The 16193-nt window shown below is 35.0% G+C and overlaps 1 protein-coding gene across 3 annotated transcripts in view; it reads right to left on the bottom strand.

The window, feature by feature from the left end:
- Nucleotides 1–16193, bottom strand: part of LOC106664031 (pituitary homeobox homolog Ptx1) — a 108373-nt gene that overhangs the window by 30193 nt on the left and 61987 nt on the right. For all 3 annotated transcript variants that reach the window (XM_014389390.2, XM_024227441.1, XM_014389391.2), the window contains one exon: nucleotides 9256–9494. In XM_014389390.2, coding sequence (XP_014244876.1) covers nucleotides 9256–9494 — 239 coding nt within the window. The remainder of the gene's footprint in view (nucleotides 1–9255; nucleotides 9495–16193) is intronic.

Raw genomic sequence — 16193 nt, 5'->3', positions numbered from 1 at the left:
TTAAGATAAAAATGGTTAATGTCAAATTTTCAAAACTTAATTTTTGGTTAAAAGGGTTAATTTGACAAGAAAAGCTATAATAAATATATCGCCTCTTCCAATGTGTTCTATGTGTTATGTAAAAAACTTGCAAATAGTAAATATTTTTAGATGCTTAATGAATTTAAAGTAATGAACAATAGTTAGAAAAAAAGCACAGGTTTAATTTTTGTTTCCAATGAAGAAATGTCGTTGGAGTGCAAGGTGAATCAAAACTTTTGATTTGAATAATTTTTTGATAAAACAATCTTTAAACTTCTATTTTGTTATACCACAAACTTGGGCTTTGGAACAAACCGCTCGACAAACAGCTTAATAGGACTTAGAAATAATGGAGTCATTTTCGAGAATGGGTGCCCATAATAAATTATATTTGTCTTTGGAATTTTGTTCTGATACATTTTTCTGTAGAATGAGTCTATGATGGCCTTTACGACGCATATTATCATGTCAATTTAACATGGAGAGAAAATCCTTTATATGCCACATAATGGGAAAAATTAAGCAATTTATGACGTGTTGATTGTGGCTAAATGCAACTTTTAATTTACAACAAATCAAAATTTGTGTATATGTATCATTAATGTATTAAAATGTCATTGTTCAAATATTATGAGCGATTTATGATCTAACGTTGTGTATAAATTATTTTTAGGTGCAATAAAAGGTCATAAATTTAACTCTTTACGATATGTCAATTATTTAATAATTGCAACGACAAATGCGTACATCCAGATTTTATTTTGTGTGTATTGAGGATGTCAATAATTATGCAAATAAATTATGCATGTGATAACAACTTGGGGATGAAATAATTACGGACTTTTCACGGTTTTTGTATCAAAGCGGCAAAAGGGCAATCCTTTTTTTCAGAATATCCCATAGATAATTATAATACTCCCGAAAAGGAATAATCTGGATAATATATTTTCTGTGTGACAGGGCGGTTGGATTTCGGAGTCGTCCGGGTAATTTAGTCAAGTTTAGAGTGTCGGCGGTATTAAGGGTTGCACGGTGCATAAATACAGGTATTGTTGCCTGGAGGGCGGGAGAAGAGAGATATGAATTATCATACAGAGGGGATAAAGGTGTTGAAACTAATCTCTGGGGCTCTAATTCCTCCCGATAATCCCAACGGTGGCCTCTGCATTACGTTGAACGGATTGCGGAGCGCCGACACCCCCGACCGGTCCCGGGCAAAAATCTAGGATTAAACACATTCGCCGGATATTTTACACATTAGGCGGATCTTCTCTTTTCACCTGTCGATATACGGGGATTTGCGTTTGTGCTCGTTGTGAATCAAACGGGTTATTTGGTTGAACTTTTCAGTTCGACAAAGTCCGTCCACAAATCATCTCCAATCCCTATTGTTCAGACGTGGGACGTTTAATAACACTTTGATCTCATTTGGATTATTGGATCTTTCTCACCACTCAGGAAAATGTCAGGAAAAACACCTTAAGAAAAGAAAGCATCCCATCATAATTATAATAGAGAGCGATATACAAATTGTCAGATGTTAATGCGAATTTTTTAAAATTCCCAATGCAATAATTACAAATTCAATATGCAATTCAATGAAAATGTATATCATTTTTTGATGAGAAAAAGTTAATTCTATTAAATAATGTTTTAATCATGAAGACTGCCCAAAATTTCATTCATGATCATACAAAGAATTTTGCATTTCATCCAATAATCCTGCTATTTGGTGAGAATGGTGAAAAATCGTTAACTACGAGCTAATTCCTGAAGAATGTCAGTTTTGCCAAATAAAAAATCAAGAGGAATTTTATTTTTATATAAACATCGAGAAGTTTAGTGAGATTCGAGAAGAATTTTGAAACTATGGGCTGATTTCTGCGAAGTAAAATCTCAATTTTGTCATAAGTAAAATTCCCGCCCTACACGGTCATTCTTAATTAATAATAATCATATACTTAATTAAAAGACTACAATGTTTTATAGCAAACAAGTATTACAGATTTTGGCATTGGCAAAAGGCGTCTGTCATAATCTAGTCCAAAATGTAGAGAAAAAATACAATTTAAAAAATAAAAATAAAAATCATTGCTTTAACTAATTCAAATCAAAATTTCATTCATGATCCTAAAATGAATTTTGCATTTCATTCAATAATCTCTCTTAACTGAAAACAAAATGATTTTTAGAAAAAAGTATTACAAAAATCATCGCTTTAATCAATTCAAGTCAAAATTTCATTCATGATCATACAAAGGATTTTGCATTTCAATAAATAATCCCGCTTAATTGAAAACACAAAATGGTTTATAGAAAAAAGTATTACAAAAATCATTGCTTTAACCAATGCAAGTCAAAATTTCATTCATGATCATACAATGAATTTTGCATTTCAATCAATAATCCAGCTAATTGATGAGAATGGTGAAAAATTTCTGAAGAAGAATGTCAGTTCTGTCAAAAGAAAAATCAAGAATGATGTTCCGTATTATATAAATATTTCCAAGTTTGGTGAGATTCGAAAAAAAGTTTTAACTTTGGGCTGATTTCTGCGATGTAAAATCTCAATTCTGTCATAAGAAAAATTCTCGACCTACACGGTCATTGATAATTAATAATAATAATAATATACTTAACTAAAAATACGAAAAAGTTTTATAAGAAAAACGTTTTACAAAAGATTTTTGCATTGGCATAAGGCGTCTGCCAGAATCTAGTCCAACACGAAGAGTATAAAAATGCAATAAAAAAAATCATTGCTTTAACCAATGCAAGTCAAAATTTCATTCATGATAATAAAGAATTTTGCATTTCAATCAATAATCCAGCTAATTGATCAAAATGTTGAAAAATTCCTGAAGAAAATGTCAGTTCTGTCAAATGAAAAATCAAGAAGGTATTTTCTTTTTATATGAACATCGTGAAGTCCAGTGAGATTCGGGAAGAATTTTGTAATTATGGGCTGATTTCTGTGAAGTAAAATCACAATTCTGTTTTAAGTAAAATTACGGACCTAAACTCTCATTGGTAGTTATTAATAATCTATCCGAAATGAAGAGAATAAAAATGCAATTAAAGAAAAAAATCATTGCTTTAACCAATGCAAGACAACATTTCATTCATGATCCTACAAAGAATGTTGCATTTCAATCAATAATCCTGCTAATTGATCAAAATGGTGAAAAATTCCTGAAGAAGAATGTTAGTTCTGTCAAATGAAAAACCAAGGAGGAATTTTCTTTTTATATGAACATCATGAAGTTTAGTGAGATTCGAGAAGAATTTTGTAATTTTGGGCTGATTTCTGCGAAGTAAAATCTCAATTCTGTCCTAAGTAAAATTCCTGACCTACACCCTCATTGGTAATTATTAATAATCTGACCAAAATGAAGAGAATAAAAATACAATTAAAAACAAATAAAAATCATGCCTTTAACCAATTCAAGTCAAAATTTCATTCATGATCCTACAAAGAATTGTCATTTCATTCAATAATCCAGCTAATTGGTGAGAATGGTGAAAAATTCCTGAAGAAGAATGTCAGTTCTGTCAAATGAAAAATCAAGAAGGTATTTTCTTTTTATATGATCGGTCATTAGTAATTAATAATATTAATAAACGTTCATTAAAAACACAAAAACATTTCACAGCAAAAAAGTATTACAAAAATCATTGCTTTAACCAATTCAAGTCAAAATATCATTCATGATCCTACAAAGAATTTTGCATTTCATTCAATAAACCAGCTATTTGATGAGAATGGTGAAAAATTCCTGAAGAAGAATGTCAGTTCTGTCAAATGAAAAGTCAAGAAGGTATTTTCTTTTTATATGAACGGTCATTAGTAATTAATAACATTCACAAACTTTCACTAAAAACACAAAAACGTTTCACAACGAAAAGTATTACAAAAATCATTGCTTTAACAAATTCAAGTCAAAATATCATTCATGATCCTACAAATAATTCTGCATTTCATTCAATAAACCAGCTATTTTGTGAGAATGGTGAAAATCGTTAACTATGAGCTAATTCTTGAAGAAGACTGTCAGTTTTGTCAAATGATAAATCAAGAAGGAATTTTCTTTTTATATGAACATCGTGAAGTTAAGTGAGATTCGGGAAGAATTTTGTAACTATGTGCTGATTTTTGCGAAGTAAAATCTCAATTCCGTCCTAAGTAAAATTCCCGACCTACGGAGTCAATGGTAATTAACAATAACAATATACTTAAATGAAAACACAAAAAAGTTTTATACCAAGAAAGTATTACAGATTTTTGCATTGGCACCAGGCATCCGCCAGAATCTAGTCCAACATGAATATAATAACAATACAATTTAAAAAAATAAAAATAGAAATCATTCCAGAAAAATTTTGTAACTATGGGCTGATTTCTGCGATGCAAAATCTCCATTCTGTCAAAAGAAAAACTCCCGACCTACATGGTTATTGGTAATTAATAATAATAATAATAGTAAACTAAACTCAAAACACAAAAAGTTTTATAGCAAAAAACTATTACAGATTTTTGCATTAGCATCAGACGTCTTCAAGAATCTAATCCAACATGAAGAGAATAAAAATCTTTGCTTTAACCAATTCAAGTCTGTAATAGAAATTTAATAGTAGTTGCACCAAAGAATTATTGACTATTTTAAGCAACTTTGGCTTGAAACACTCCATAAAATAGTTGAAACCTTAGATAATTGAAATTTCAACGCCAGCAATAAGTCAACATAAATTTGAAATCTTCGTTTTTGTAAAAATAATATTTAAAAATATTTTTTATGGATTTAAAATACGACCTAAATAACTACATAATTAATACCTGAACTTCCTCCCGGCTATATAATATTATAGAAAAAATGCTATTATTTCAATTAATTATTCTTTTTAATCTAAGGTCTTGATGGAGATGAAAAAGTTAGCGTCACGAGCGGATTCGAACCCATGATCTTGGGCTCAATACGCCCCTGCTCTACCACTAAAGCTATCGTGACAGTATATGATTTTGATGATGACAGTGATTTCTTTTATCTTAGTTATTGACTAAACCGTCAATATTCGACGGAAGGAAATATGGATAAAAAACGTGTTTTAAAAGGAATTACATCAAAATTAACAAAGAACACGCTCAGGATTAGGCGCATTAATTTTGTTTGCTCTCAGCTTAAATTACAAAACCGCTCTTTTTTTTCATTATTTGCTCTCCCCGTGCAGATGTTTTATAAGATGGAAAACAAACAATTTTGTTTGTTTGCACTCTTGTATTGACCTCTCCTTCCTTTGCTTGCTCTACAGTCGTTTCTCTGTTCATCTCACTCTCGCTCGCGCCGGTTCCGAGGAATCCTCCTCATGCCGTCTCACAAATCATGCTCGCCCTCTCTCTTTCTATTTTTCGGTTATCACGGTAAAGATAAGGCCCGAAGCGGACCTGAGCAAACTCCAGATAACGCCCGGCTCTATCTCGCTGTCATAGCAATGTCTCCGATTTCGTCCCGTTCCTAGTATTACGTCCATTTCATTTCAAAATGAATTCTTAGTGGTTAACATTATGTTTCTTCATTCTTTATTATGTTTCTTCTCAATAAATAAGCCAACAAGGTGCCTTTTATATAGCTAAAAGTTGCAGTTTAAATGCTTCAGAAGCTTCTTCTGGGGCGGCAACTGAACAATGAGCCAACCGACCTTTAGATTTGTTTAAAACTTGAAACCCATTTAAAAAAACACGTTATAAGCACATTTGTACACTTACAGTAGTTAGTCTGTTATTGTGCGGTGTCAATTGGGTCTTTCTATACAAAATAAAGAACCTCCTATGATCCCCGAACAATTCAAGGTTAAAGTCGATCTAAATTCATATGAGAAAACACGAAGACACAAATTATAACGAGTCACATAATGTAAACATAACAGTGGGAAAAGAAAAATGGACCCTCATGCGACGAAAGGTTGTAGTATCAATTCAAGGCGTAGAATCACGGGTTGGTAATTTGGCAGCTGGTGTCCCACAAGGCTGTGTTCTGGGACCTACTCTGTTTTTCATTTATATTAATGATATGCCCAAAACCCTTGGCGTTGAACTGACCTTGTTCGTGATGACACTGCGCTCTACACATTACCGTGGAGGGTGAGTGGCATAATGAACCGATTGAGCAGGGAAGAAGAGAGGACTTTTGGGCACTTTACGAAGTGGAAATAAGTAAGACTAAACCATACTCTTCACGAAACTGTTGACCCTAAAATTCACCTTAATGGTGAAGAAATTAACTGGTCTCCCTCAATCAGGTACCTCGGCGTTTGGCTAGATGCTAAGTTTAGGTTTACAGCCCATATCAATGAATTAATTCAAAAAGGAAGAAAACAAGTAAAAATAATTTTTCCACTCCTGAGTCGAGAGTATCAGTAAAGCAATTCATAACAAGTTGCTCATTTACAAAACCATAGTAAAGCCAGTGTTGACAATTCACATAATATAAACATAACAATGGGAAAAGAAAAATGGACCCTTGCTGGAATCCCACAAGGCTCTGTTCTGGGACCTACTCTGCTTTTCATTTATATTAATGATATGCCCAAAACTCCTGGCGTTGAACTGACCTTGTTCGTGGATGACCCTGCGCTCTACACATCATCGTGGAGGGTAAATGTCATAGTGAACCGATTGAGCAGGGCAGCGGAGAGGACTGTCGGATACTTTACGAAGTGGAAATAAGTAAGACTAAGCCGTACTCTTCACGAAAAGAGGTCCAACTGTAGATCTTAAAGTTCACCTTAATGGTGGAGAAATTAACTGGTCTCCTTTAATGCGGTACCTCGCCGTTTGGCTTGATGCTAAGCTAAGGCTTGCAGCCCTTATCAATGAATTAATTCAAAAAAGAAAAAAAACATGTACAAATACTTTTTCCACTCCTGGGTCGAGAGTACCAGTTGAGCGTACATAACAAGTTGCTCATCTACGAAGCCAGTGTTGACGATTCACATAATATAAACATAACAGTGGAAAAAGAAAAATGGACCCCTCACGAGACGAAAGGTTGTAGTATCAATTCAAGAAGTAGAATCATGATTGGTAATGGCTGCTGGAGTCCCACAAGGCACTGTTCTGGGACCTACTCTGCTTTTCATTTATATTAATGATCTGCCCAAAACCCCTGGCGTTGAACTGACCTTGTTACCTACACATTATGGTGGAGGGTGAGTGCCATAGTGAACTGATTGAGCAGGGCAGCGGAAAGGACTGTCGGGTACTTCAATGAATTAATTCAAAAAGGAAGAAAACAAGTAAAAATACTTTTTCCTCTCCTGGGTCGAGAGTCTCAGTTCATCGTTCATAATAAGTTGCTCATCTACAAAACCGTAGTATGGCCAGTGTTGACATATAAAAATGCGCTCCTTGGGGCTTAACTTGTAACACCAATTATAACAAGCTGCAAAGAACTCAAAATAAGTTCCTAATGTTATGCTCTAACAGCCCTTTAGCAACCATGGTAGATGTACTCCACACAAACTCAGGAGTGCATTTTCTGCGCGAGTTCATATATACCAATTGTCAAAAAAATCTTGACTGATGTCCAGATAACGCCATAAGATTAGTTCAAGATATAGAATAAAAACGTCCACCCAGAGCTTTTGGGTCCAAATATGTAAATTTTTTTACATAATAAACATATGGCTTTATCACTTTTGAACTCAAAAATGGACACGACTCACAAAATTGCACTGAAGATGGTAAAATGTGGACGGACCAAAACAATGAAAACATGTAGGAAAAATAAACCTTAACACGATTCACAACTAAATAATTAAAAGTGTTGTTGTGCTATTAATACAGCACGAAAAATCTTAAACGACCTTCCGAAATCATGTTTTGCTAAATATGCTAATTTATGAAGGAAGGTTATTTTTAGGTTTACTAATAAGTTCACTAGTTTTTGTTGTCCGCTTGACCAATTAATACATTACAATTAATTAAGGTTTTTAGTTGTGATAAAAAAGTCAATGGCACGATCGGGATTCGAACCCACGATCTTCGGCTAGATATGCCGCTGCTCTACCACTTGAGCTATCGTGACCTCGATCCACTCGGACATCAACTTCCTAACTCAACCCTACCTTTTGAATTTTTGAAGCAGGATAAAATTCAATTACTAAATCCATCATATTTCGTGGTCTGATTGACCAAATAACTTCTTTCAATTAATTAATCTTTTTATCTAAGGTATTGGTTGAAATGAAAAAGTTAGTGACACGAGCGGGACTCGAACCCACGACCTTCGGCACAATACGCCGCTGCTCTACCACTTGAGATATCGTGACTTCGATCCACTCGGTCACTATCTCCCCATCTCAACTTACCTTTCGGCTCAAGTCGTTAGAGCAGCGACGTACTGAGCCGAAGGTCGTGGGTTCGAGTCCCGCTCGTGACACTAACTTTTTCATTTCAACCAATACCTTACATAAAAAGATTAATTAATTGAAAGAAGTTATTTGGTCAATCAGACCACGAAATATAATGGATTTAGTACTTGAATTTTATCCTACTTTAACCAACTGTTTGATCCTTTCATTTGTTAACCATTCTGGTACTGTTTTCGCTCCTTCCATTATAAACAAGTAAGTAAACCAAACCCCTAAATTCAAAAGAGTTTATAACAAATATCAAACCACAGATTGTGTTAAATTTCGAGTGTGCTATTTGTCCAAAACACGTCATAAAATGTCTCGACTCTGCTCCTCTTAGTACAGCTGTGGGAAATTTACAGCCAAAAACCCCCAACGACATTTGAGACTGAAATAAGTTTGGTTTAAGAAGTATACCTACAGATGCTGGCGAATCACAAGGGAACTTTCTTTGTCCTGTCCTTTTACCATTTATATTTCCGAATTTCCTATACAGATGACACAACATGTCTTATAATTCGATTTCTATCCAAGTAACTTCCAACATCCATGACCAACTTGAGACCACTGTACATCAACACTGTAGATACTGACTTCCGCTCAAGTCAGATATTTCGAACTAAAACCTAGACCCTTAAACAAGACTTAAGAGATGACAACAAAACAAAAGATTTTTAGGTCTGAAAGTTTTAACTGCCAAAAGTCCTCTTCGGACATAAGGAGTTTGTGCTAAGCTGTCAAATATCCAATTAAAATTCCTCAGAGAAATTACTAGGCATTATTAATTAATTAAATAATATTAATTTATATAACAAATTTACTTACTCTAACTCTGGCTTCGGTGAGGTTGGTCCACATAGCTATCTCCTCCCTGGTACTCATGTCGGGGTACCTGTTGCGAGAGAAAGTCGCCTCCAGTTCCTGGAGTTGCTGAGAGGTGAAGTGCGTCCTTTGCCGCCTCTGTCTCTTTCCAGTCTTTGTTTTACCCAGGCCGGAGCCGCCTTCTTTTCCGTCGTCTCCATCCTCAGTTTTAATGCCCCCGACCTCCACCCTTCCGCCCCATACTGGAAAAACCAAAAAGAAAGTTCTCTCAGTTGGGCAATAACATGGAATAGACGTGCAATAAAATGTTCGTTTCATCATTTTCAACTATGTCTATATGTAGTTTTCTAACACCTTTAATGAAGACTGAAGAAAGATGATGAAAAATGAGAAAACCTTTAATGATATGAAGAAAAATTAAATTCTATCATTTTACGTAAATCTTTTAAAATATAAATATTGCTCATTTCTATTTCTAATTTTTGAGAAGTTTGTTATACATGATTATTTTGAATGATATTATGATACGTGATTATTATTTTGTTCCTCTCGCCTTTCTCTCATTCTCTCTCTCTCTCTCTCTCTCTCTCTCTATCTATCTATCTATCTTTCTCCACCCCCAATATGTCTCTATCTCTCATTCACCTTCAATCACTCTCTCTTCTCTCTCTTTTTCTCCATCGCCCAATCTCTCTCTTTCTTATCTCTCTAACTCTCCCTGTCTCTGGCACTCCCTCACCTTCTCTCTCGCTCTTTCTCTCTTTTCTTTTTTTCTTTCTTTCTCCACCTCCCAATCACTCTCTTTTTCCTCTCTATCTCTCTCTTTTTCTGACTGTCTCTAACCCTCAATATCTCTCTCTTTCTCCACCTTCCAATCTCTCTCTTTTTTCTCTCTCTCTTTCTCTCTAGCTGTCCCTAACTGTCTCTATCTTCCCCTCTCTCTGGCTGTGCTCTCTCTCTCTCTCTCTCTCTCTCTCTCTCTCTCTTTCTCTCTCTCTCTCTCTCTCTCTCTCTATCTGTCTATCTATCTATCACTGATCCTTCACTTTCAATCACTCTCTCTTCTCTCTCTCTTGCTCCATCGCCCAATCTCTCTCTTTTTTTCTCTCTCTTTCCCTCTCTCTGACTGTCTCTAACCCTCAATATCTCTCTCTTGCTCCATCGCCCAATCTCTCTTTTTTCTCTCTCTTTCCCTCTCTCTGACTGTCTCTAACCCTCAATATCTCTCTCTTTCTCCACCTCCCAATCTCTCTCTTTTTTCTTTCTATCTCTCCTTCTCTCTAGCTGTCCCTAACTCTCTCTTCTTCCCCTCTCTCTGGATGTGCCCAACTCTCTCTCTCTCTCTCTCTCTCTCTCTTTCTCTCTCTCTCTCACTCTCTCTCTATCTCTCTTTCTCTCTCTTTCTCTCTACCTCCCAATCTCTCTCTTTCTTTTTTTCTCTCTCTCTCACTCTCTCTCTCTCTCTCTCTCTCTCTCTCTCTCTCTCTCTCTCTGGCTGTCTCTCTCATCAAAATTATGTCCCCTATTTCCCGTTCAGTTTGCCTATCTATTCGTGCTCTCCCTATCATAATTTCTCGCTTTTACCCACCATTTCTCTTTCTATCTCTCTTTCTCTCCCTTCATTTTCCCTTGTTCTATCTTCTCTCTCTCTCTCTTTCTCTCTCTCTCTCCCTCTCCCACTTTCTCTCTCACTCTCATTTCCTCTATGTTTTTTGTCTGTCTGTCTATCTTTCTCTCACTGTCTCCCTCTCTTCTCAATCTATCTATCTCTTTCGCCCTGTCTCCGTCCGTCTGTCTCTCAGTTATTTTCTCGCTTTCGCCGTGATGTTTTTTTAATTACTGATGTATAGAAAATCGTATTATCATATCCATCTCTGTAAATAATTTCCCGCTGTTTAATAGATCATTTTTGGGGTTGGTTCACGTTTTCAATCCGACTTCGAACACTCGTCCAAATCATATTACTAAACCTGTCAAGGGAAGTAGTTTTTTTCTCCGTTTGTAAAGGAAGTGTTTTTCTTTTGGAAGGAAGCGATCCTGAGGATTCCCGTCGGTCGCCCGGTTGGTTGTAAATGACTAACTAGGCGGTGAGACATGGGTGACAAATAGGGGAAGACTAATCCACTGATCTACGGCCCTCTTCTATTTGCGGACGAGTCACGAGTTACGCTCTTCCCACCTGTCTTCCAGCCATACAAACATTTTACGGCTGTCAGACTAAAAGCAGAACAATAAACCGGTTAATATATCGGTGCTGGTTCTGTGCGACCGGGAGAGGATCAGGAACAAGGAACGTCTTAGAAGCGAGGGTCATTCCAGAATCAGGAAATTGGACATTTTTCTATGGATTTTATGCTCAATTAATTTTATTTCGAAAAATGATAGTCTGGTAGATTATTTTTAACTTAATTTTTAAACTTAAAACTTAAAAGTTTTAAACAAAAACAAATTGATGGAATATTTATCTTCGTACTTTATATGAAGACAAAGACAAGACTCCACCGAATATTTGCTATTTTGTCAATAACAAACAAATCAACATAAAATATGCAAACAGTACAACTGTTTATTTCGTAAAATAATTGTAACTAGGCATTATGTAACATTTTCTTAGAAAAGAGCCAATTGAATGTACGGTTATCTAAAGAGGACAAATTTTACAACTTGTCTTGTTTCCACAAACATTCCTTCATTATTTTTAATTAATTTAAATATTAATATGTTGAATCTTATAAAACGAGCGCATAAATGAAAATGCAGTTTGGTTGAGTCGATAAAATAAAAACCGTTTTCGGCTGGTTCGCAAGGTCTCGCTGGTTTATGAATTGTAGTAGCTAGCACGAAAATAATCACTAAAGAAAAATCCTGTTTTATTAATTGAAATTAATACTAATTAATTAAATATGTGAAGTTTTATTTGTTTATTTTAACACCTTCGCTTTTATTTAACCAGCGTTATTATGCATTATACTGGGCGAGGCTGAAAATCCAGCGATTTCTCAGCAAATAAGGCTAGAATTTAAAAAAAAACCTTAAATCCTTTTTAAAAAGATAGTTCCTACTCACAGTAAGTTGTTTTGCTACGNTAGGTATCAGCGGGTTCACTTTGGCAATTCATGTCGAGAGACGTGGTTGTAGAAGTCCTTCAACCTGATGATGAGCTAAAAGGCTCGAAATCCGGATCGTTGCAAAACAACTTACTGTGAGAAGGAACTATCTTTTTAAAAAAGGATTGAACACCACACTCACTCCATCATTTATCATTTCTAAAAACCTTAAATGTAAAACGCATTTATGTTTTTTTAACCAACTATAAGTTTTGAACAGGGGTAGTGCAGCCAAAAAAATGCAAAATTTAAAAAATGAAAAACAAAATTCAACTTCTTTTGCAAATTTTGAGAGAAAGAGATAGATAGATAGAAAGAGAGAGAGAGAGAGAGAGAGAGAGAGAAAAGAAATAGAGACAGACAGAGAAAAGAGGGAGACGTTTTAAGAAAAAATCCTATAAAACAAAACATTACAAACAGAAAGATTATATTAGAATAAGGGAATATGTAAATGAAGAGAGTCGGAAAGAGAGAAAGAGGGAGAAAGAAAAAGGGAAGGAGAGAGCGAGAAGATAGATAGAGAAAGAGTGAGACTGAAAGAGATAGGTAGATTGAGAGAGAAAGCATGAGAAAGAGAGAGAGTGAGAGAAAGAAAGAAAGCGATTGTCGAGAGAGAGGAAGAGAGGGTGAGAACATAAAAAGAAAGAGAGAGAGAGAGGAAAGGCAGACTTTTTAAGAAAAAGTGCTAGAAAGCAAGACAACATTACAAACAGAAAAATTGCATTAGATTGAGTTACTATAGAAACGGAGAGAGATGGACAGAGGGTGAGAGAAAGGGAGAGATAGAGAGAGAAAAAGAAAAAGAGAGAGAGAGAGAGAGAGAGAGAGAGAGAAAGCCAGACAGACAGATAGACAAAGAGAGAGAGAGAGGGTGTGTGAATAATGTTGAATGTATAAGCTATCGAAAGCAGATGTGAATTCTGGTAGGAATAGAGACACAGCTAGACAGTTTAAAAAAAATATATGCAGATAATTTCAATATCGAACCTAACTCGAAATGCTACAGTTTAATTGTTTAAAAGTTTAATTAACTTTATAAACAATAAAAGTCAGTTTAATAAATTAATTGTTTTTCGTTCTCTCAAGAATAGAGGCTAAAGGAAGGACTCCGTGATGATTTTCTTATAATATTCGCCTTGTGGGTTGTCAAAGTTGATTATTACATAGGATGGTACCCGGTTGTGAAAAAAATAAATTATAGATAGTTTATTTAATTTAATAAAAATAAAATCTGTTTATGTTGTGTTGTAAACCATACATGTTAATCATGTTCCAAATGTGTCAATGATCCTGTCTCGTCAAATCTGCGTTTCGAATGAGAGTAATAATTCAAAAAAATGAACTCTCCTTTGTTTCTTTTACAAATTAGCGCCTGATACAGACTGCAAATAATGTTGAGCCGTATCTAATCTCAGTCGGAGATGTAGCAGGGCGCGATGAGGCTACATGTGTACGTCGACGGCCAGGTAGAGAACAAACAAGACATCGGACCGGTGGACAAAAACCGAAATTGTTTTTCAAGCCGGTGTTTATGTACAGGGGATATCTAGCCGGTCCGATAAGGACAAAGTTGGCGTTTTGACAGTGACCGATCTCCGGGTTTTCTCTCAATCGGGCCGACTAAGGCAGCCGGCGGATCGACTCGCTCGACCAATGTAACGACTCATCGACCTCTCTTGAAATCAAAGATGATCGTCAAAAAATAACCAAGGATCATTATAATGATAAGCCGCTTGAAATTACTGAAAAATTGTCCAGGGTATATTTAAGTTAACTTGACCAGTTGCACCCATTAGGTCAAAATAGGCTCATCATGGGTAACAACGCACAGTAAACATAGATCCTTTAGGATAATTTTATAAATTATGTGTGGTGATTAGTGACCGTTAATCGATAATTATTCAGAAATCGTGAGATGCGATCTGGTGTGATGTAGGTTTCAGAAAAACATTTTCTTTATCGTGCCAACGTTTCGATCTTTATTGAGATCATCTTCAGAGCTCAAAGTGTTTGTCTTTTGTGTAATTGTGCACTCTCAACACGACACGCAAGAATGGCACAATTACACAGAAGACAAAACTTTGAGCTTGAAGATGATCTCAATAAAGATCGAAACGTTGGCACGATAAAGAAAATGTTTTTCTGAAACCTACATCACACCAGACCGCATCTCACGATTTCTGAATAATTTATAAATTATTTTCATAGACCTAATTATTAATCATCCTTGATCATTATCGATAAGATTGTTTTGCAATGCTGAACTAAAATCGTTTCTATGGGACTTGTCTCACAAAATAACACACATACCAATCACTTAATATGGCGATATGCCCAAAAGTTGTTGACCGAATCAGTAAGGATAAGAACACCAGGTGAACGAAAACGACCTGACTACAAATTAATCTTCTGTTGTATTCTGGATTTGAAGCATAAATGGTTACGTTCATATATGATGCTTACTATTAACAGATCATTTCTGAGATAAGACCAGCTGAATTGTGAAGTCTGCAAAGACTTCAGGAATGAGCCAGTTCAACTTAGCCTATTCACACGTTACGAGCGTTTGTTGGGACTTGTCTGACAAAACAACTGTGGTGACACACATTGACATATTTAAGTCTTCTACAGGAGATCTCAAATTACCTTGAAGACCGAATCAGTGCCAACATTGCAAAGGAATTTAACAGTGAATGCTTAGAATAGGTCGAAAGCTTAGAAGTAACAACTGAATTTGCTTTCTTCTCCAAGATCATACCTTGATCCAGAGTGTTCGTAGACGAATCACTTAATTTGACTATATGCCATGATGTTTCCTGATGGACCAAACTAGTCAGAATCAGCAGAACATGACTGAATTACGAGTAACTGAATTGTGAAGTCTGCAAGGTCAAGGGGAATCAGTTTTTCTCCACCTATTCACATTTTCAGTATAGAAATATCGACCAGTTTTTCACACACAAATACTCTGGATTAAGGTAAGGTCTTGAAGAAGAAAGCGAATTCAGTTGTTAATGCCAAGCTTTCGGCTTATTTTAAGGTCATCATCAGGGCAAAACAATCTTAAATTTGTTCACACATTGACATATTTAAGTCTTCTACAGAAGACCGACTAAGTCTCAACATTGCCAAGGACTGTAAAAGTGAAACCTTAAAATAGGTCGAAAGTTTGGCAGGAAGAACTGAATTTGCTTTCTTTTCCAAGATCAACTTCGTATTCACGTTTTACAATCTTTCTTAGGGACTTCACTAACAAAATAACACAGACCTACCACTTAATATGGCGATATGACATCCTGGCTGACCAAACCAGTAAGGATCGGCAGATTATGGCTGTGTTAAGAGACTAGGTGTACTGTGCAGTTTGGAAGGTCAGGGATGAATCAGTTTGTTATGGAGGTTGTAAAGTTAATTGATTATTATTAATTTACATTCACCAATTATATAACTTTTTTATTTTGGAGTTACTTATGGAGTTTTTGATTTTTAAAAAGAAAAATATAGAAATGAAATTATAACTAAACAATCGGTTTATTATTGAGAAAAAAAATATACATGAACAATATAATTTCTTATGATAATTATCAGTAATATCCTAAAGTATTAAATTTAAATAAATTAAAAAAAAATAATTTTCTCTTTTTTATATATAACCTCCTAATAATTTTTTTTGTAAATTCAAAACTAAAGATTTCCTTTTTTACAATAAACGTTTTAATTAAAAGTAAAAATTTAACTTACAATCAAAATATAATTATGAATAAAAAAATTAATTTTCTTCCTTAATGAACAAACAAAATAGATCCTCTTCTTCCGAATGAGTATTTTTTTTAT

This window comes from Cimex lectularius, unplaced genomic scaffold (assembly GCF_000648675.2).
Source record: "Cimex lectularius strain Harlan isolate CLEC.00 unplaced genomic scaffold, Clec_2.1 scaffold86, whole genome shotgun sequence".
Taxonomy (NCBI): domain Eukaryota; kingdom Metazoa; phylum Arthropoda; class Insecta; order Hemiptera; family Cimicidae; genus Cimex; species Cimex lectularius.
This window is presented reverse-complemented; position numbering and strand designations above follow the sequence as displayed.